Source organism: Zootoca vivipara, chromosome 9 (genome assembly GCF_965207765.1).
Source record: "Zootoca vivipara chromosome 9, rZooViv2.hap1.1, whole genome shotgun sequence".
Lineage (NCBI taxonomy): Eukaryota > Metazoa > Chordata > Lepidosauria > Squamata > Lacertidae > Zootoca > Zootoca vivipara.
In genome coordinates this window covers 47,029,614-47,052,345 of record NC_142592.1, presented here as the reverse complement: position 1 = coordinate 47,052,345, position 22,732 = coordinate 47,029,614, and the positions used below count along the sequence as shown (strand labels likewise).

General features: G+C 42.4%; 1 protein-coding gene across 1 annotated transcript in view; it reads right to left on the bottom strand.

Annotated features, from left to right (window-relative positions):
• The window catches only part of SYN3 (synapsin III), a 176,181-nt gene extending 155,258 nt beyond the window's left edge, over window positions 1-20,923 (bottom strand). Inside the window, exons 1-3 of the mRNA XM_035128441.3 lie at window positions 20,462-20,923; window positions 11,243-11,300; window positions 9,412-9,503 (exon numbers count right to left, since the gene is read on the bottom strand). Coding sequence (XP_034984332.3) covers window positions 9,412-9,503; window positions 11,243-11,300; window positions 20,462-20,775 — 464 coding nt within the window. The 5' untranslated portion in view covers window positions 20,776-20,923. The remainder of the gene's footprint in view (window positions 1-9,411; window positions 9,504-11,242; window positions 11,301-20,461) is intronic.
• Between the last annotated feature and the right edge of the window lie 1,809 nt (window positions 20,924-22,732).

Genomic DNA, 22,732 nt, shown 5'->3' with positions numbered 1-22,732 from the left:
GTTAGGCTGAGAGATGCAAGCCAAGTCACAAAGTTAGCTTCACGACTGGACAAGGATTTGAACCAAATCCATAGTGGATTTTATGTTTTGTTGTTGTTTAGTCGTTTAGTCGCGTCCAACTCTTCGTGACCCCATGGACCATAGCACGCCAGGCACTCCTGTCTTGCACTGCCTCCCGCAATTTGGTACTGGATTTTATGTAGATCTGTATAACAACTTTTCACAGTTATATCTCAGGATAAAGTTCAGATGTTATTTGGAAAGGGGTGTGTGTGACTAAAAATGAACCAGAAGGGGAAAGGGGGCTTGGAAAGTGGATTGTTTCCCAGGATCAAGTGAAAGTCATCTGGAGTTCCATATGTGAACAACAGAGTAGAATCAGACCCTCAAATGCTAACCTTTGTTTCCCCCCCTTTAAAACTAGACTCAATAAAAGGTCATGATGAAAGGAGGCAAATTAAGATAAGAATGATACATGACCAAAAACAAAACAAATTTAAATAGGGCTTTCATCTTTCCTGTGATTTAACTATCAGAAACCTGGGTCTTGGTGAGCGATAACTCCTTCAGATAAGGAATATGGGATGTGAAAGAACTTTGGAAGGTATTAATACCCCCAATCTTTCCCTGCCCTTGTCTGCTAACAGTATTTTTTATTTTTATTTTCTGGCAGCTGCCTCCACTCCAAATGTTTTCCCAATAACTGTCAGCATCTTTCTCACACATAGGCTGGACGCCAGCTGCTGAGGAGTTAAAGAGGGACATTATTCATCCAGAAGATAAGCAAACCCACAATGAGAATACCCCCCCTCCCTGCCCCAAGCAGCTGTTTAATAGCAGCAACTGGAGAAGAGACGGCAAAAGGCTGAGAAATAGAGAGAAGTTTCTATCCCCCCCTCCTGCCACTTTTTAAAGAAATCATGGTGATGGTGACAGATTAAGTCAAAGTAATTTGTATAACGGCATAATTTCTAGACCTTATATATATCAATCTGTCTGGGATGCTTATAGCCACATCCCATGAGCCACCCTATTGTCAAGTAAGAGTTTTAACATGGAATGCAATGGCTGCTGTGTCATGACTAGCAATATAGCACTCATATTTATCCAGAAAAGAACATTTCAAGATGGGTAAAGGTATTTGTACACTACCAATTGTCATCATTGTCAGGTGCAATATAGATGTGAGGCTGCTGAAGAAATCCTGGTCTTCTGACAAGCAATACTTCAGTTACATTGGCACCTAATTTGTTTCCTGCCTCAAGGTGTTGGTGATGCCATTTAAAGCCCCCAAACAGTTTGGGACTTGGATAAATGAAAGATCGTATGTTCCCACATGAACCTACCTGCATTCTATAGTCATCAGAACAGGCCCTCTTATCTTTTCCTGCTACTGCATGATGGCAGGACATAGTTAATGATTTATTGTAAATGCACAGGTACCTCCAGGTTCAATCCTCCCTAGTGTAAGCAGGAGCTGCAAATAATAATCCCTGTTTTAGTGCTATGTCTGAACCTGGGATTGTGGCATGTTTTGTTCCAGGTTTAGTCTTGGCTTCCGGCCATGATATGTTTGAGCAAAACAAACCATGGTTTCTGATTTGGACATTACAGGCTGCTGCTGCTCTGCCTGTGAGTATTGGGAAGGACCGCTCCCCCTGAAGCCCATTTTCCATCTTCGGCCTGGGGGTGGGCCCCATACTCCACCACAGTTTATAAGGCTCCAAGGAGGTCTCGGGTGTGTGGGGTGGGATGGATGTTTAGTTGGGTGTGGGAAGTTGTTTAATTTTGGTGTCGTTGTAACTTTTACTGTTTTTGGGTTTTATTGTTTTATTTCGTTTGTTTGTTTTTTGTATAGGTTTTAATTTGATTTTAAGGGGAGGGGTCAGGGCTGCCTGGGAGTGGGTCCCAGCCAACAAAATGGCTGGGGCAGGTTCCACAGGGGGGGGGATGCACTGGGACAACCGATCTCAGTAGGAGGAGGAGTTATCCTAAGACCAGACTACGTCATTACCGAGGAGGCAGGCTTAGTCGTTGTCTGAGGACTATCCCTGCCTCCAGGTCTGGTCTTGACCGGACGGATACTGGAATCAGCAAAGGATACCCACACAACCTGAAGGTGCTGCTGTGCAATGCCAGGTCAATGATCCATAAAACCACTGCCATCCATGACTTGATCATGGATAGAGGACTCGACCTGGCATGTGTAACAGAGACTTGGTTGGATGAAGCAGATGGGCCTGTCCTTGCCGCTGCTTGGCCACCAGGTTTCTCTTACGCACAGCAACCCAGACCTAGTGGGCGGGGAGGGGGGGTTGCAGTGATTTTTAGGAAGTTATTAGCTTGCACCAGGCGTCCTATTGGGAAGACCCAGTTCTCGGAGTGCATGTTCTGGAAGTTGGGCAATAGGGGCAGTACAGGATTCCTTTTGGTGTACCGACCTCCCTGCTGCACCAAGGATTCCCTGCCCGAGCTGCTTCTCCTGGAGACACCTAGTTTGGTTGTCCTAGGGGATTTTAACATCCACACCGACACGACCTTACAAGGGGCCGCTTGGGACTTCATGGAAAGCATGCCTCCATGGGGCTGTCCCTGAATAAGTCTGGCCCAACTCATAGACTTAGACCTGGTGACTGGGAGCGGCCGCCACGACCACATAACATCGGTCTTGAAAGACCTACATTGGCTCCCAGTACGTTTCTGAGCACAATTGAAGGTGTTGGTGCTGACCTTTAAAGCCCTAAATGGCCTCGGTCCAGTATATCTGAAGGAGCGTCTCCACCCCCATCGTTCTACCCGGACACTGAGGTCCAGTGCCAAGGGCCTTCTGGTGGTTCCCTCGCTGCGAGAAGCCAAGTTACAGGGAACCAGGCAGAGGGCCTTCTCAGTTATGGCACCCGCCCTGTGGAATGCCCTCCTACCAGATGTCAAAGAGAACAACAACTACCAGACTTTTAGAAGACATCTGAAGGCAGCCCTATTTAGGGAAGCTTTTAATGTTTGATGAATTACTGTATTTTAAAATCTTGTTGGAAGCCGCTCAGAGTGGCTGGGGAAGCCCAGCCAGATGGGCGGGGTATAATAATAATAATAATAATAATAATAATTATTATTATTATTATTATTATTACTACTACTACAAAACTGGTCATTTGAAATCAACATCTACATTTTTCCCTTCCTCACTTCTTTAACTTCAGGCCACATGCAACTCTCATCTCTTCCATCTTTGTTCCGGCTTTTGTCTCATTCCCTCATTCCCCTGAGTTAACCCATCCCTCCTTTTCAAACCTACGCCATCTCCTGTTTCCCTTGGCCTGCTGCCTTCTCACCAAGCTACTGATTTATGCTTCCACGCAGGGTTGAGATGACTTCAGGGTTGCAGGATCTACTTTGTTTTAGTAGAGCCCCAAGATCCACCAACTAGAGCCAGTTGCACATCACATACACTTAGAATGAAAGAATGCTGAGCCCAGGAATTTGTTTTGTGTAACTATTTGGGGTGAAGCCCACAAGCCTTCCACCCAAAAATGCACTCCTAGTTACCTCCTCCCTCCCCCTTTGGGCTGGTGTTTTATGGCAGGTGTCTTCTGCAACATGCAATCGACAGAATAATAGTGTGTTTGTAGATGATCCATTCCGCTTCATTATTTATTCTGCGATGCTTCCCCAGTGCTACTACATGATTGCTACCCATAGGTGTTATAATGCATCCAAAGTGCACAATGATGGAGCGGCATATAATGCAACAAAATGTGACAATAATAAACTGGAATATTTGCTACAGGATTTTCACAGGAAGTCACAGGATGTGCATTATTTGGAATTCAAGCACTGTGAGCGCCTTAAAACTTTTGCAGGAACAAACAGTAATGAAAGTGGGACTGCAGTGCGTATGTCCGCTCCAATGGCATCACGAGCACAAATCACAATGAATGTGCAATCAAAAGGATACCTTCTTGATTTCAGCAATACAACTGGGGGCAATTGTGTTAAATGGGAATGCAAAATCCTTGCTGATCCACCTTAAATCACTCAAAGATCTACAAGTAGATCCTATTCTGCCTTCTGCCCACCCTAGGGTCATATTTCTCTCCCTTCCCACACACCACCCCTCCTTCCTTATGGCTCCAATTTGCTCTGTTCCTTCTAGGATATTATAAGCAGTTCAGCCAATGGCAGCCAGAGAGTGTCTTCTGCTCCTCCCCTCTCTATTTCAGTCACTTCCATCACAAAAGCTCTATAGTGTCTTTCAGTACAGAGTAATGCAATCTGGGCTAACACTGTGCAAAATGTGGAATTGTTTTCTGTTTTTATACACACAGCCCTGTTGGAAATATAGACATATGCCATGAAAAAGGAAGGTAACTTCCTTTAATATAGCAGGTTTCCCCAGTGTGCAGAGGAAGAGAAGGCAGTGAATACGGTCTTATTCCATGTATTTTATTAATGTGGACTGTTTCAAGAATTGTTTTAACTACCACTATTTATGTATTACTGTTGCGTTTTCTTGTCTTATTGTTCTAATAATCTTGTGAGCTGCCATGAGTACATTTTCTTGTCAGGAAGGTGTGGTAGAAAGCCTAGCAATGAATAATTTTTTAAAACATCATGAAGTTGTCATAAGGCCGTGTATATTCAGGCCACAGATAATCTGGAATTCCTGTGCAACAGGTCACAACCATGTCAACATTACACACTAGGACTGGCCAACCAGAATCGATAGGAAAGTCACTTTTAATTAAAGGATGAATAGATTCATACCAAGGAAACAGGACAACTCTTGACCTCTCCATAGTTCTGACTGACAGGGGAATTTTAGCCAACCACCATGGTAAGAATGAATGCATTTATACAAAAGCATTGAAATACAGACAGAGACCACAGCATTAAACCACTCCCTCCTGGCACTAACAATCGCTTTAGGGGATTTGCTCTTCTCCGGGGCTTGACTCATTGCCCTCTCGGCTTTTGTTATCTCCTCTTGATCAGGCAGGAAAACTTGGTTCTTTATACCAAGCCAGGCCACTGGTCCATCTAGCTCAGCATTATTTACACTGATTGACAGTAGTTCTCCAGGTTTCAGGTGGAGGTCTCTCCCACCACTACCTGAAGATGCCAAGGATTGAACCTGGGACCTTCTACACTAAGCTACCACTAAGATATATTGATCTACAATGACTACTATTCTTGTGTTTGATCTGTATCTTGGTTCCCATTATCTGTACCCCGATTGAAAAAGGCTATAGAGCCCCATAGGTGGTTCTCTAGATCAATCATTGTGGTATATCCATTCTTTGAATTATGGTGCTGGAGGAGACTCTTGAGAGTACCATGGACTGCAAGAAGATCAAACCTATCCATTCTGAAGGAAATCAGCCCTGAGTGCTCCCTGGAAGGACAGATCGTGAAGCTGAGGCTCCAATACTTTGGCCACCTCATGAGAAGAGAAGAATCCTTGGAAAAGACCCTGATGTTGGGAAAGATTGAGGGCACTAGGAGAAGGGGACGTCAGAGGACAAGATGGTTGGTCAGTGTTCTCGAAGCTACGAACATGAGTTTGACCAAACTGCGGGAGGCAGTGCAAGACAGGAGTGCCTGGCGTGCTATGGTCCATGGGGTCACGAAGAGTCGGACATGACTAAACGACTAAACAACAAATATCCATTCTGGTATATCTGGGGTTTATCATACTAAATGCATTATACTAAATGGTCCCCACCGCAACAGAGATTTAGCTAAAAGGGTACTGAAGTCAGCTGCTAACCTATAAACACAGGTTAACTCACTGTTGTGCAAGGAATAAATTAACCAAGAGATCACCGGCAGAACTTTATCAAATCCTCATACTCAGGACCGGATTTAGGTTTGATGAGGCCCTAAGCTACTGAAGGTAATGGGGCCCTTTATATGTCCAGCTGTCCTTTGTCAACAACAAATTGCCGCTGTTTTTTGTGTTGAATATATGCCATATGGTAATTTATGAGCAAACTAGCTGGCCCGACCACGCGTTGCTGTGGCTCAGTCTGTTAAATGGAGCCTCAGAGTCCCCCTTCAGACTCCCCTCACCTTCAGAGTCCCCCTTCATTTTGTTGAAATGTTTTACGCGTGTTCTGTTTACACAGGCACATCCCTGTGACTCCCCCCACCCTGTCCTGACCCATGACCTATCCCACCCCCACCTCCCCCCATCCTCCACCCAGGCGAGCCCCCACCTCCAGTCAGCCCAGTCTGCAAAGGCGAGCTAAGATGCTGTGGAGAGGGAAGCTTTCCTAGGTGCAGGACCAGTGTAGCCATCGCTAGAGGGCGCTGTTTTGCATCCTCTCCTGTGCTCCCAGCATCCCCGGCTGCCTGAGTTTTGTGTTTGGAAACACTGGGTTTTAGCTGCTTTACCTGCCACAGGTGTGACATCTGCCTTTGCAAAGTGCATACAATCACTCACATATTGGCATGTCTCAAAATTTGAACACAATCGGTCCAGCGGTTTCGGAGACACACAAACATGCCCTTTTTACATTTATATATATATAGATGAGCAAACTAGTGATATTTTAAGGAGCAGGCTAGCAGGTGGGGCCCATTACATCATAGGAGCGTACACAACACAAAACACTGTTGCTGTATGTAGGTTTTATTTTATTTTATTTTTTTATTTTTTTTATCTTATATCTTGGAAATGTACATCCAGTTTTTTTCCCTTTAATTTTTTTGGGGGCCCCCAAGAGAGTGGGGCCCTAAGCTATAGCTTGTTTAGCTTATAAGTAAATCTGACACTGCTCATACTATATTTTTGGCCTGAAATAATAATACCACAATATCGAATTCAGTGTTTCTATCTTTTGGCTGATAGGTACAAGTTTATTTTTTTTACAAAAAGGTTTAAAAGGGGGGTTGTGTGAAGGGCAGTGTTTTCAGGTCATTTTCCATTCCAAGTGTCTACACATGTGGGCAGCTTCAGCCCATACCCCCCCCCCAAAAAACGGGCATCAACCTAATAGATGTAAAAACAGAACATGTATTATGTAAGGTATGATAGATGCCTGCCTGCTCTTGACTTGCCTAGGACTCTGGAGGTAGGAGCTCAGTCTGGAACACTGGACGGAAATCTGTTTCCTGCCTCCGCACAGATTAATTTGAAGACTATGGGAATGCTTTCTTTTTTTTCTGAATGAAGTTATAGAGGAGGATAAATTAGGGATCCTTTCCAACAGACCCATTAAAAGCATGCTTTCACTGCTGACACTGGAAAGCGTGTGAATCTTTTTTCACTCCCCCACCCAGTTTCTTCTAAATTACTCCAAGGGTGGTAACACAAGACGGCTGTGCTGCGTTTCCCAAGGGCCAAACTGGCACATGTGTTGAACAAATGCTGAGTGTTTGCAGCAGTATGTCAGAGCAGATATATGTCAAAACGCATGCCTTAGGCCACATATGCAAGAATGTCATCCTGAGCACACCTACGCGCTCATTAACAGCCAGATCCACAACACTACTAAGGTGAAGTAATTGAAGTTCCAACTTTTCCTACCTCAGTGAGTCCGATGGGTCTGAACTGGGTTACATTTTGGATTCTGGATTGGGCTGCTACGCTCCACAACACACACATCACACACCCCATGTGCTGTCAGACAGAGAAAGTTGTATACAGCCCTTCGTAATTGCTGTGAGGAGGTTTATCACTTGTTCAGGATGGAGAAAATAAAATAACCCCAGAGGGTACAAGGAGATGTGAAGTGGGAGGTTATTGGTTTGTGGGTTTTTTGTTCTTGTTTTTATTGTGATTTTTGTGTTTTAATCTTATATTTTTATGTTATGAACCACCCTGAGATCTACGGATGAAGGGTGATATACAAATTTTAATAATAAGAATAATAAGAAGTAATGTAAGGGATGAGTTGAGTAGGACGATTACAAATTTTTACCCACCCCCCTCTCAGCTAAGGGTCTAGGAATTCAGACAAGAAAAAAAAGACAACTGTATCCAGACTGAGAAAAATGAAATGAGTTCAGCAGCTAGCATTGCTGTACACACCCAGACATCAATAAATTTTTGTTTCTCAGAAAAAGAATAGTTGCTCTGTGTCCCTGGGTGTACCGTAACACAAAATTCATCCACATGTACTTTCCCTTTGCTATGTTTTTCCCATTCTCGTTGCATTACAATGCATGCCTGTGAAAAGCAGGCACAACCCTGAGGAAATTGCTTTCATGCTAATCAAAATTGTGGTGTAGACTCCTGTAATTTGAATAGAATTGTGTCTTGTGAACATCATTCATGGTCCCAACTCCCCATCAACACCCACAACCTCTTCTTCCCCTGCACATTCCCAGAGAGTTTGCTCACATACAGATGCTTGCATTTGCATTTTGTGTTGTATAAAAATTAATTGTTATCCTGCTAGAATCACAGAGACTGAAACTTTATACCAAGTTGGACCAGCAGTCAATCTTGCTCAGTTCTGCTTACAGTGACTGGCCTGGCAGTCATGGTTTCAGAGAGGTGCAAAAGCCCTACCTGGAAATGTCAGGGTTTGAACCTGAGACCTTTGCAAGCGAGGCATGTGATCCACTGTTGAAACACATGCTTTCTTAAAGCAGGCACTTGAGATCATATAGCATGGAAGTGGTTACATTTTGCAAGAATCCTTTTAAAATACTGGTTCATAAAACGAATGGCCATAAAATGCCCTTATACATTTTCTTGACCCAGGGAATGAGAATGGGGTGGGCTAAGGTAAGAAGGCAATGTATTTTGGATACTTGTGGATAGAATTTTCTAGCAGTATGGACACACTCCAAAGTAACACTGCTCCGCTTTTCCAAGATCCGGATTACTATGAAAAACTGCTTCCAAAAGAATCCCTTTCATCAATTAACAAATAAACAAACCAAATCAGCCCTTGCTTTCCTGCAGTCCTGACTTTGAATAAACTTCACATTCCATCAGGCTGGTCAGCCCATAACAGGTTGCTCATAATTATCCAACCCAGATAGTAACAGAAACACAGGGGGTGGAATTCAGTGTTGGACTATTACAAATGCTCCATGGGTCATGGAAGGTGTGTAGAGGGACGGCGGAAGCTCTGTTACACAAACAGAAGTCCTTCCACTGGTGTGGTTTATTAGGTGAATCCCACCCAGATTGGTTTTTTAAAACAGCAACAAGATTGAGATTACAGTGGTACCTCTACTTACAAATAACTCTACTTACGAATTTTTCTACTTACAAATGGAGCTCCGTCCGCCATCTTGGATGCGGTTTAGATAGGATTTTTTCTACTTACGAATTTTTAGATAGGGTTGCTTCGACTTACAATTTTTTTCGACTTGCAAATGTGTGTTCGGAACACATTAAATTCGTAAGTAGAGGTACCACTGTAATTGTAAGGGGGGAAAGTTAATTTCAGTCACCTGACCACTTTGGTGCCATTCCTTATGACTTGCATGTCCACCATACAGCCAGCGCCTACATATGAAGCCAAGTTCAGTTCTGAAAACTCTGCCTAGAGTGGAAAAATAAAAATAAATGAGATTATTATATAACAGCAGAAAACACATGAAATAAAACTGACCTGTTCCTGGATTACACTTTCAAATGGAATGTTTGTCTTAACAAGATTTCTACTAGGTAGCAGCATATTTAATTAGTAGTGATTCGTTTGGCAAATGTAAACGTTTTATGGTACATTAATGAAACATGATTTATAACCCTGGATTAGGATTACTGTAATTGTAAATGAAGGCGGATTTAAGAGTGGCCAGAACCAAATCCCGAGAGGACACCATCTGACTTGGACCTAAATGCCTATTTGGAAACATTCAAGTAGATTTAGTCAGGAAAGTGTCTTTACATTGTTACAGTATTTGCTATTGGCGAGAATGTAAGCAAGTGAGGGAACTGGGCTGAAGCAATTGTTGTTCATTATATTTTTACCCAAGTGTTTGATCTGAATCAGAGATGAAGAATCAGTGGCGGTGAAGATGTTGGTGGACTACAACTCCCATAATCCTTTAGCACTGGTTGTGCTGGCTAGTGCTGATGGAAGCTGAAGCCCAACAACATTTGTTTTTATAATTATTTTTATTAAGGATTTTCATGGGTTACAAAGGTAGTAGGGGATCTATTGGACTCTGCCTCCTCCCAGGCACACAGATGGTGACTAGCACTAAAACCACAAAACCATACTTACACACATCTGGTTTCTCTGTATTGAAAGCACCAGTTGATTTGTAAAGTGAGAGGAATCAGGCTCATGCCTACCTGCCTAGAAACCTTTCCAAGAAATCAAGGAAATGTGAATGGAAGTGGGAGATGCAGAGGGGTTACATAGTGGTAGGGGAATGGCACAGTCCTCAAGTTAACGTGCTGTTGTGTTTCAACTTGCAAATAAACAAGGTGTACAAGGGTGTGGTGGCGAATGGTTTATACCATTTGGAAAACTGCAGGGAGTTTAGGAGAAAAAAAAAAGACAGAGCAAGGAAGAAATTGTATATTTTCCAAGCAGATAACCCAAAAGAAAGCCTGACCTTTTTTCACGCCAAGTGTGAAATCTGGCGTGTCAGGAAAGAAGCAGAAGCAACAGATCGAAAGCTAGCCATAGCGTGTGGTGTGAGAGCTTTTACAGAAGGTGATGGAAAAGAAGAACCAGTGCTGAAGGCCTTCTTTTCCAAAGCCAATAACTTGCAGGGGGGAAACACTATTTGTCCTTCTGTGCCTTCCGCACAAAGCAGGCCTTAGTAGGAAATCAGAATGTGTTAAGGGGGAACTGAAATGTTATAAGAATTAAGAAGGCAAACATGTTAATACATTTGAGAATTGTTCTGGGGTGTCTTGAAAAGGTGTCTGTGGATGCACCTTTGCATTAATATTTAATACACTCTGACAAGAAAATAGGTGGGAAGTGATGTTGTTTGCAGAAGTGTTAAATTGTTCAGACGTTTTCTTCTAAAATATTCTACTATTTTTGCTTTTCTAAAAAAAACAACTTTCTCCCATGTTTTCACCTATCAGCAAGCAAAGTATGAAAATCTGTAGCGTGATTCAGCAGGCACCTGGAAAAACACTCAAGGCCTTGATGAATAAACTACCCTAACAGAAAACCAAATTAAATCTGATGTAAGCCAACTCAAAATGCTTCCTTAATTTCAACTGCCTCCTAGCTGGAATGCTCAGGCACCTGCAAAACAAGTACTGAGTTACGTGCCTGAGCCAATTTTTGACAGATTTTTGTTGCCCACTAACCTGTTCCACTCGGATTTCAAATTCCCCATTCACCTTCTTCCCTTGAAAATATTTAGACCTATGGAGAAAACAAGAAAGAGAGAGAGAGTTAAATAGATATAAATGATGCTTTTGACAGCTTTTTTGTGCTGCTGTTTTTTCCTTGATGTTGAAAAACTTGAGCCTCAACTTTTGAGCCAATTCAGACATAGTGGTTGGTCCAGACTAAAGTACAATCCTAACTATGTTTATTCAGAAGTAGGGATGGGCCAATCTGTCCGTATCTGTTCTCCAAGTTTCTCATTGTCCCAATCTTAAATTCAGAAATTCACCTTTCTGCAAAAAGCTGACTAAATAAAAATCCTCATGAAAATGCAACTTTCTCCTAGTAAACATATTTTGTATGCAGTTTTGACCAATATACATATTTTTGCAAACCTTTCCTCCTAATATAATCCATTTCTGTACGTTCTTTGCAAACTGAATCGACTCCCCCACATCCCTATGTAGAATTCAGTCTTAGTCAGGCTTAGAGGGGTCCTGTGGAAATCAGTGGGACTTAAGTTAGCAATGGGTCTCTAAGCATGAGTAAGTCCATGCCATATTTTGCAATCACAAAGTGATTTTTCGAAATTGATTCTTTGTAAATGGATGGGCATAAAAAAGGCAGCACGCATTTACAATATCTGTACTCAGGGCTGATTGTTTTTGGCTGTAATAGTTCTTTCAGTGGAGGGGAAACATGTTTGTAGTTACGGTATCTATCCTGTTTCATGAGGGGCCGCCAAAGATAATAACAATCCCTGAAGAGGAAGCATATCAGTAAATAAACTAGTATTACAATTGATCTTTTTCCTCTATATTTTTCCAGGGCCTGACCTCTTGGGTCTACCCACCTTGCTCCCCCCACCCCCGCCTTTCTGCAGAGCCATATTCCTCCCAGCCACAAAAGGTTGACTGCCACCCTCCCAGATGCTCCTTAAGGGCTTTTGTATAACATTACTTTATACATTATTCAAATTAGTGCATTGTTGGGCTGTCCCCTGTTACTAAGGCCAGACAGCATGCCAGAGATACACGCAAGAGGGTATCCATTTGTTGCACAGCATGGAAATGCTTATTACAGGCTTGTTTTCAATGGAAACCATCCATATGAACTTTGGGAACAGGTTAACTTGAAAGCCACATGAGATCCATAAATCAGACCATGTTTCCTGACGGTCAGCCCAGGTTCACTCATGGGTCCCAGCAAACCTTGCCGTGTTTCCTCTACAACTGTACCTGTTTTCTCATTATGGCTGACATCCATGAACCATTTTAGCAGGTGTTCAGTCCTATAAATCCACTTTAGTTGTAAAGGGTACACAGAATGCCTTGCACTGCCACAGCTAAAGCAGCTCATTTCCTGGAGCTATGCCATCTGCAACTGCAAACACTTCATTATAAGATATTCAAGCCTTCTTTTAAGCCTTCCTGCAAGCCTGTGGTACCCAACATGGTGTCTTCCAGATGGTTGGTGCAGTCAACAGGTGACCAGGTGTAGTCAACACTGTGCAGTCCAAGCCAGCATTCCCAAATGGTCAGGGATGATGGGAGTCTAACAACACCTGAAGGGCACCATGTTGGCTATCCTTGTTCTAAGTAATCACAGACTTTTCTCCAGTCACCTATGAACCATTGTCACGTTTCTGGCCTGTCAGAAGCAGGCCTATGCCATTTTGGCTTCTATAACAATACCTCTCTGGTGGTTCAAGAGAAAGGCAGAACCACAGGCAATTGATCTTCTCAATAATGTTTTATCTTAAGTGTTTGGTTTCATTTTGACATCATTTTATGTTCCCCATTTCTCAAAAACAGGCATATACACCCTTGGTCTTTTAAACAACAGGCAAAGACACAGTGGTGTAGCAAGGGGGGGGGGGCGATGGGGGCGGTGTGCTCCGGGGAACAATTTTTTTTATTTTCTGTTGCATGAGATTTTTCAACTGTTCTTATATGTTCTTTCAATGCTGATTTCATATCTGAAGTCGGTTTTGTTCTGTAAGCTCTAGGTTTTCTTTGCAATTCATGTTTTTCACTTTTCACCAGAACCAGAGCCAGAGCCGCGTGGGGGTGTGTGACAAAAAAAAATTCCACACCAGGTACCACCTGGGCTTGCTACGCCTCTGGCAAAGAGTCTGGAGCAAACACCAGCAATGACTCCCGTAGTTGGAAGAGAATGCACTCCTGGTCCTGCTTATATGTTAAATTTACTCTCCCTATGCTCATTCCTCTGCCACTTCCATGAGGGCATTTTATTTGTTCATATATCAGAATTTGTATACTGCTTAGTTGCAGGAATGTGTAAGGGGGAGTATATGAAATAGAAACTATACATTAAAATTTGAATATTTTTTTGTTATTTATATAAATAAATACATAAATGAAATCTGCAATGGAATGAAATAGAAACTATACATTAAAATTTGAATATTTTTTTTGTTATTCATATAAATAAATAAATACATAAATGAAATCTGCATATCAACAAATTGAACAATATTGTTTAAGCTGGCTTCATTACCATCAGGTGAAAAGTATTTTTAATAAACACAAAATGATAGGATTCCCCGAGGACAGATCTAAGATACAGGAATTAATAATAGAAAACACTACAAAACCCTTGTCAAAAGTTTTTAAATTTCTTCTTTAATGGGAGTTAAAAGACGAAGAAGTTAAACATGTAATGATTAGGTGGGCACAGGATCTAGGAAGGGTAATATATAGCACTCAGTGAGACAAATTGTGAAGGGCAGATATCCCCATGCAGGCCGTAAAATTTATAAGGGAAAATATGTGGAAATTGGTGTTTAGATGGCATCTAACACCAGCAAAATTAGCAAAAATATATAAAAATGATAGGGATAAATGTTGGAAATGTGATGAGGAGATAGGGGATAGAAACCAGAGATCTTCTTATTAAGCCTAATACCAGAAGCTATTCCCAAAGATAGAAGAAATATTCTATTATATGCATGTGCAGCGGCGAGAATGCTATTGGCCCAGAATTGGAAAGGAGATAAGATACCATCGATAAATGAGTGGCACGTTAAATTGGCAGAATATATGACTCTGGCGAGGATGACGGCGGCAATTAGGAAGGTCCCCAAACAAAAATTAAAGATAGAATGGAGTTATGTGACAGATTATTTTTGTAAAGAAGGTATGAGCTCGAAGTGGGTGATTTGCCTAGATTAGGACCCATAAGATGTTTACGGATAAAAACAAATGTCAGGATAGAAAGAGTTAGGATATGATTGAAGGGAGAAGCTTGGTAAACTGTGTATTTCAGTAGGGAACGTACATTAAAATGCTTGGAAGTTGATTGCATGTTTTATTTTTTCTTTATTTTTTTACTGTCTTTTCTTGTATTTATGGTTTGTGTTTTGTATGATTTTATGATTTGTTGATTCTGTATGATTTATGGTGTTTTTGTGTTTTTGTGTTTTCTAACGGTTAATAAAGATGATTTAATTATTTTTTTTAAAGAAACCTGCAGTTAAAATACACATTTTGAAATAAAATTGCAAGTCAGAATACATATCCGCTTTACATGTCTGGATAGGCTTGTTAAACAAAAATGTTTTTAGCAGGCACCAAAAACAGTACAGTGAAGGTTCAATTCACCTTTCTACAGCAGACTGGTTTCAACACACACACATCCATCTTGGTCCTACAGCTAGGCAAGCACTCCAGCCAGGAAAAAAACCCCACTTGGGATACAAATCAGGGTAGTGAGGGTTGTGTATTGGCATGAGTGCCAAGGGCTAGAAATAAAGGTCTGGGGTTCACATTTAGTCCCTGCGCCTGAGGTTTCCCACCCCTGCCCTAATGAGAAACCTGCTTGCAGGACCTGAGGGCAACATCACCGTATTGTGGTGTGGGGCATGTTGAGCACAGCCCTGCTCTCTCATCATGTGATGTTAACTACATGGAGATGGATTCTCTGAACAAGGTTGCCATTGTGGTTAGAAGAGTTAATGTGCAACTAATCCATATTTAAGTGCTCCTGAATATATGTCCTAAAAAGATATTAAAGCACATAATGGTGTTAAACTTTCATTCTTGATCACACCAGCTGTGTAAAAGTTGAAGCATACTAAATTTATAACTAATGGAAACCAACTCCACATCTCACCCCAGGGACCTATTTGCTCGATTTAATACTCATTTGGTATTGTTCGTACAATTTTGCTACTTTACCGTGTGTTTTGCAAATGTTTGTTTGTGGATTTAGGAAGTAGGATTTGTTGTATGATAGAATAACAAATGAGCTGATTTGTAGTAACAACGTTAAAATGGTCTGTAAGACTGTAAGAAATTCAGACTTAGAGGAGACCCAGCAATATCAGTGGGACATGTCAGTGGGCTTACTGTGAACATGCCTATGTCTGGATCCAATTCTGTTTTTGAAGATAGTGTTTTAGAATTCTTGGGGCAGAACATCTGCCACGTTGCTTAATAATACATTATGAATCTAGGCATTGTCTGCTGAAGGCACACGGCAAAGCCCCTTCGCTGAACCTAAATGGGTCTGGAACTGGTCAGTGCTTGGAAGGGAGACCACCTGAGAACCCCATGTACAGTACACTGACTTGGGTTCCATGATATACATAAGAAATATTAATGTACGAAATAAATAAAACCAATTGCTTGCTTAGTGTAAAATGAGTGTATCTATTTTCATCTGTCAAAAGTTGGAAAGTATGTCACTGGGCCATTCCAAACAAGAATCTATAGGGTTAAACACAGTACATTTAAGGAGACTCTGCTAAAGTAATTAAGGCTACCAAATTTGACTCGCATGACTGTATTTATAACCTAGGAGTGAATATTTTCCAGACCCCCTTATGTCTATTTTTGCATCAATGCTAATCCTTCAAATTTCTTGGTCACCTTTCTGCCAGGAGGACTGGATCCCCAAGGTGCTTTAAGTATACACTACAAAAATATAAATACAAGTGGCAGCAGCAGACCTGTGAAACACTACACAGTTATGTGAGAAGTGTTATTTATCACGTTGCATTGACAGCCTTACCTGAACTCTCCACCACAATTGGATGACGTCCAGGGTTTTCATTCATACCCCCCCCCCCCCCCGTACAGCTGTCATTTGCTGTAATCCTGCATACAGCTCACTCTGTGCAGGATTGCAGCCAGTTTGTTTTTATTTATGTTGTAATAAGGGAGCATGAGCTACTAAGGGCATTTCACACATGGGGCTTAAATTGGCTTTATTTTAAATCTGCTCCTGACGTGCTTATAAAGCCTGGCCAGCCACAGCATGCATTGAATTTCACGTCTGAATTCTCCCCCACGTTAACATTATTTGTAAGTGATGCTAATTGTATAAAAGAAGCTCAAATCCACTATGTATGAAAAATGGCAAGACAACCAAGTCTTCCTGTTGACTATTTCAAAGGAAGTCCAGAAAGGGTTGCTGCTTGCTGCTGGAATCTTGTGGGTCAGAGAACACTGGTACACATTAAGTATTTACAAGGATTCCAAGGCATCATGCAGTAATGTGGTATCGCTCAGGATTCCCCCAACACTGATATTTCACCTGCCATATTATTCTTCAATCTCCAAGTGTTGCATGATATTTTTGCATCTCTGCTCAGTCTAATTTGCACGTAAGTATTGTGGGAAGGAAATGTGTTTTGTTTGCATGTTTTCTCTCTCCTCTGTTTAAAACAATCAAAATGTGGATCTGTGGGATGTGTAGCTGTTAACCCTTTAGCAACCTTCCAAGACTAATGAGGGGGGTGGCATTTGTATTCTTCATCACAATAGGGCTTGAAGATCCTCCCTCCTTCCCTCCACCACCCTTTAATGGAAATTCTTTTTTAGGTGTTATACCTAAGCAAGAATCTCCAAATTTGCCTTGAATTTTGGTTCCACTGGAATTCAGAGGCAACCTAAGGATGCATAAGCACCCCTACCTTACCCATGGGAATTTTGCAACACTTATTTCAGTGCTTCTATTTTCTGATTTTAACTATTAAAAGTACGGTAACTTAAGGGAGCTATTAAATGTTTTACCCAAGGTGGCTTACCTTCTGATAGCATGGCACCATCAGGAGTTGGGGAACAGTGAAGCAGCTGTGATTTTTCACTGTGTACCAACACACTTACTCATTCATGCAAAACTATAGTTTGATTTAGTGTTCCATGAAAACCAGGCCACCATGCAGAAAGTGTTATTGCACCTCACACTGGAACCACATTATAAACTAAGGGAATGATCCAGCCAAAGTTAAGCACTTTTTCGTCCCACTGATTTTAATCTTTTGATTTGTAAATGATACAATGTGAAAGCCATTATGTTGTGGAGGAATATTAAGCAAGTCAGCTGGTGACTGTGGAATAATCTGAACATCATTTAGACAAAACACTGCTTTTGTTTTGAAGACTGGTGGAGTAACTGATCAATGCATGCAAAATACTGATTTTCTATAATACATTGTGTCTCAAAATGTGGTATCAACAGAGGCAGCTCTCTCTCCCTGCCCCCCTCCCCCCCAAAAAAACCTGAAGGAGCACAGCCTTTTCTTGCTGCTGAAAGGGTTCACAATATATAGCCCTACTTTGTATTTGAGAAATTCACTCCAGCAGGAGCATGATTTTACTTAGAAGTGATTTGGGCAAGGAAGTTGCCAGAGGTGGGACATTTTCCTCCTGGATGAGGTCATGTGTTCAGACTTGGCTGGCTTACAGTAACATGGAGTTCTGCCACTCCGTTTCCTCATGTCCTCATACTGTGAATAAATACACTGCTATAGTCTTCTCTCCACCCACCAGCCAATCCTTTCCCATGTTTGTGGACTCTGCATTTCCACAGGTGTCTTTTGGAAGTTAAACAGTTTTAAAAAAATGCACATCCCCGAGGGAGAAAAGCAAGGAATTTTCTGCAGTATCAGCTGGATACACCAGCCTTCTAGGTAGTTAAACTACTTTGTTTTGACAAGCAGGAAGAGGAGACTAAATGAACAATCTGGCTAGGCTGCCCCACCTGTCACCCAAAAGTGCACTCGGACTGTACGCACTGCAGTATGAACCAACACCCTCTTCTTTCTGTCACAAGCAGAAAAAGATCTTTTCCAAAAATTCTACCTAAACAAACAGAATCACACGCATACACACAAGCCAAGTCCCCATTTTCCTGGCACATGGTGCATCCCTCTTCCTGAGCCAAGCACGCCACAGAGCTCCTAAAACTAGGTTATTCTTTATTTAAGGAGTGCCACAATCTCCCTGCCACAAATCTATTTCCAACCAGGCACATAGCACAAACTGCCTTGAAACTAAAGCACCAATCACATCACTTCCAAGGACTCATGTGCACCCAGGGGTAGTTGTGATTTGTATTCAAGGGCAGCCCACCAGCTTCATGTTTCATTACAAACTGCTTCTGAATATCCCTTGGATCTCAGAAGTGGCTTGCTGCTACACAGCCCAATGGGATACTGTCGGAGGAAGAAGAGGAGGAAAAGGCTCCATCTGCACTGTACATTTAAAGCAGTATCTTACTTCTCTAGACAGTCACAGCTTCCCCCAAAGAATCCGGGGGACTGCATCCCCAACAAACTAATTCCAAAGATTCTTTTGGAAAAGCCATGACTTTTAAGGCAGTATGCTACTGCTTTAAACGTATAGTGCAGGTGGAGCCTAAGTCTCCTGACATTTGGAATTAGTTGCACGGGATTACAAAAAGGCCTGGAATCTAATTAGTAGCTATATGGCTGAGATAAGAGGTGCAGTGGCACACATATTGGGGATGCATTTAAATGTTCTGATGATGGGGATGTTGCAGTAGTATCGGATGCTATAAGTAGCAGGCTTCCTACATCAGCAGGGGGTTGGACCAGATGAGCCTTCCAGCTCTGTTTATACAAAAGAAGCATGGGGAAATGGCTGGAAATTTGTACAGTTCGAGACTGTTGACCTCCAGTCCAATCACAGATTATTACCTGATAATAGTTTGAGCAAATGACTTACATGTGCAAAGAAGCTCATCTGGTCATGCTTCCTGCTGATTCATTTCTGAACCAACCACATGGCTAGCAGGTTGTTGTGAATATGCTACTCAAGGCCCCTGGAGATGCATGTGTAGTTCCTGTTGAAGTGCTGGGCCCTGGATGTATTGATTCAGTTTCATTGTCGATGCCGACTAGCTTTGATTGTGTATCCCTCTTGGAAAACAACAACAACCTGTACTCTAGATTATTCAAAGCTGAGCATTTGACTGGTGCACAGGCAGAACCAGGTACATGAGCACAACTTTTGGAATAAAGCCCGTTGCTGCATATCCATATCTGTACACTGGAGCCAAGGCTCTTTATATCTTGTTATTTAAATAAAGTTGTTTTTTTGGGGGGGGGGATCCCCAGGAAGTGGAACTCTGAACATTGACAGGTCCAGACATGTGGTTCTGACATCACTCTTTCTGTGCTGTCAGATACAGGTTGACAAAACTTCTGGTCTGGATGCAACAAGCTATTGAAATGTGTGAATGTATGCATGTTCTGGGAAGACTATCAACCATGAAGAAAAGCTATGGATGAAATGTTTACTCTAGAAAAAAACAATGGAGCCAGAGATGGGGGGCATTCCATTCTTTAGTTTTCTCCAGGACTAAAAGTCACAAGCAGGAATGCCAATGACTTCTTGCTTGTGGCTAAAGAAGACTGTGGAATTAGATCTGCATGGGTGGCAACAGGCACGGAGGTCCATAAAGAGAGAAAAAGTGAGTTTAGGTTTTAATTTGCAATGCTGAATCACTAAATACACCCTGTACTCTAATTACTTCCAACCATTGCCAACCCCAGTCAGAATCCTGAACACTATAGTGTCATATTTCTATAATACATGAATTGTACAGCTCTATCTAGACTTCCTCACGAGAAGCAGTGATGAGATTCTGACATCTAGCGTCCTTCAGATGCCATTACAGGAGGCATAAAATTCATACAGAAGCAGGTTAGTAGAGAAAACGGCAGGTGGTATTGGACCCCACCCCTGCTACAGAAAAGAAGGGAAATCAATCCTATTTCATTTAACAACATTTATATACCACCTGGCAGTAATAAAAACCCCAATCCCATACCATGGCCAGTGCTCATGGATGATGGGAGTTGTAGTCTAACAAATATCTGGAATTCATTGAGTTGTCTGCCTCTGTAAGAAAGTATGGCTACTTACCAATCAGTGTGCAGATCGTCAATTACCAAGAGGATTTGGGGTTTCTGCAGGACTACAGGGGTAGGGCTTGCTGTGTGCTCCATGAGCCCTGCAGCTGCTTGCGTGGTCTGCTTCATGGCACTGGAGATGGAACTAAAGATACTGGTACCAGAAGAAACAGAAGCAGGTTGCTGTACAGGCTGCTGCCTCCTCTCTGTTGCTGGGGAAACAGGATTGCTGGTGGAATTATCGGGACGCTGAAGGTCCATCATGTAACCATTTGGCAAGTTGGCCACAAAACTACTATCTGAGAGGCGCCTTCGCAGGAAATTCATTGTGGCTGTTTCTCGAATACCCAAGTAAGACAAAACAACACAGCGGAAGAATCTAAAGAGCCTTTGGGGCTCTTGCTGCCTTGCTGGAAGAGATGTTCTGTCACCAGTTGTACAGTGGGGAGGAGGACACTTGCTTTCCTCAAGATAGTTTTACCTGTAAAAAAAACCAACAACACCAAAAAAACCCACAGTAAAACACAGCTCATTCAAATGAATCCCTATCCATAACCAATTCATGAACACAAGGCAACTCCTGTTTTTATAATGCCAGGCAGGCCACAAAAGCACAATGCTGATGGAGTACAACATGTTTGTGGGAGCAGTTGGGCAGCCCTAGCCCTGAGACTATACATAGTTGTCCATGATATTTCTATGACAGCTTGATAGTTTACGGTTCACGCTAGAGATGCCGCAAGGGACATCAGAAGCCCAACCTTGAAATGGGAAAGGATTGTCAGTGCTGGTGTTGCACATCATGTCCCTTTGTTTGAAAAAGAGACCCTTTGGATATTAAAACTGTGATTTATAATTTTGAATTTCACAATGCTATTCTTTCTGGCAATGGGAACAAGCACATGGCTTGTCGCCTGACCATGGCAGAGTCTTATCGTGGCAACTCCATGGGTTGCAAAGGCCTTTTGTGATGCCTGCTTATCAGGGGAGCCAGAGGCAGCTCAGCAAAATCCTGCAATGCTGGGGAAATAAATCCAATGCTAATCCTTGGAAATTACAGAAGCCATCTCCATCTTCAAAGTCTTCCTGTGCAACATATTACTTATTTCCCCCTTCCCCTGCAGTAAAGGCCTTTCAAATGAAAGCCTGCCTTTGGACATTCTTGACACAAACTCCTCCGCCATCATTAAGTCTGCGCATAAATATCGCAGGCCTTCCTCCTCTATCAAAGATTCAAATGAAGGCAGGTGACGTCAGTGCAAACTAAGTGCACAGATAGAAAAATAAAAACTACAGTTTTACTGAATAATGCCACGAGAGTGGTCTGGCTCTTTTCTTTTTGAAGCCCTGAAAATAATGGGGTCCTTTTGTGTGTCTTTCTCTCCCCCACCTTTCTGTAGTCCAGTTCTGGGCAAATCTATCAGTCTCATCTTCTCTCATCTTCTCATTTTTCCTGTCTTAAATTCAGTTTCTCAGCATCAGTGGTTTGTTTGTTTTTTTATAAAAAGGTTCTTGTGAAAATGCACCAGCATTTTAGTGTACACTTCCAGGGGCGTAGGAAGATAGGGGCAGTGGGGGTGGGCCACCCCGAGTGGCACGATCCCTGGGGTGCCATCGCGGCTGCCCGCCCCGCCCCCAAAACGTGCATCCCGCCCCTGCGCGTGGCACGTCCCGCCCCCAAAGCACGTGCCGTGCCCCATCCCCAGAACGTGCGCCACGTCCCTGGGGGCAGCGCGCCTGCTCTGCGCCCCCAGTGGTGGAGCATGAAGCTCCGCCGCCGTACACATCTAATATAGGCCTATACGTTTGTATGAAGTTTTCCCCAATGTACACATTTTTACAAAGAAAAGTACAGATTTCAAAGGCTGGTTGTGTTTCATTTCTTGTATTGTTTTGGAAGGTGCAAATTAGGTGGATTCACCTTTAAATGCAAATTGAATCACATTTCTCCCCCATCCCATGGCCTGATGGTACATGATGTTATCTGTGTTTGCAAAAGTCTAGTCCCTCACCAAATGACAGGAGGCTGCATGGCATAATGACTGGCAATAACAGAGCAGGGCCTTCCTCTACTGAGGGAGATATGGCTTTGAAGTGCACTGATCTGAATAAAATAAGCCGGGTGTATTTAATACGCAGGGCCTGGCAAGATGCATTAGGGATCAGCTGAGATATAAAAATGCCTATGGGAACAGTTGGAAAGCAACTTGCTGGTTCTCTCACAACAGAGGAGAGCTTTTCTAGTCTCAGCCTGCCCTGTGCATATATCAGCCTGCCCTGTGTA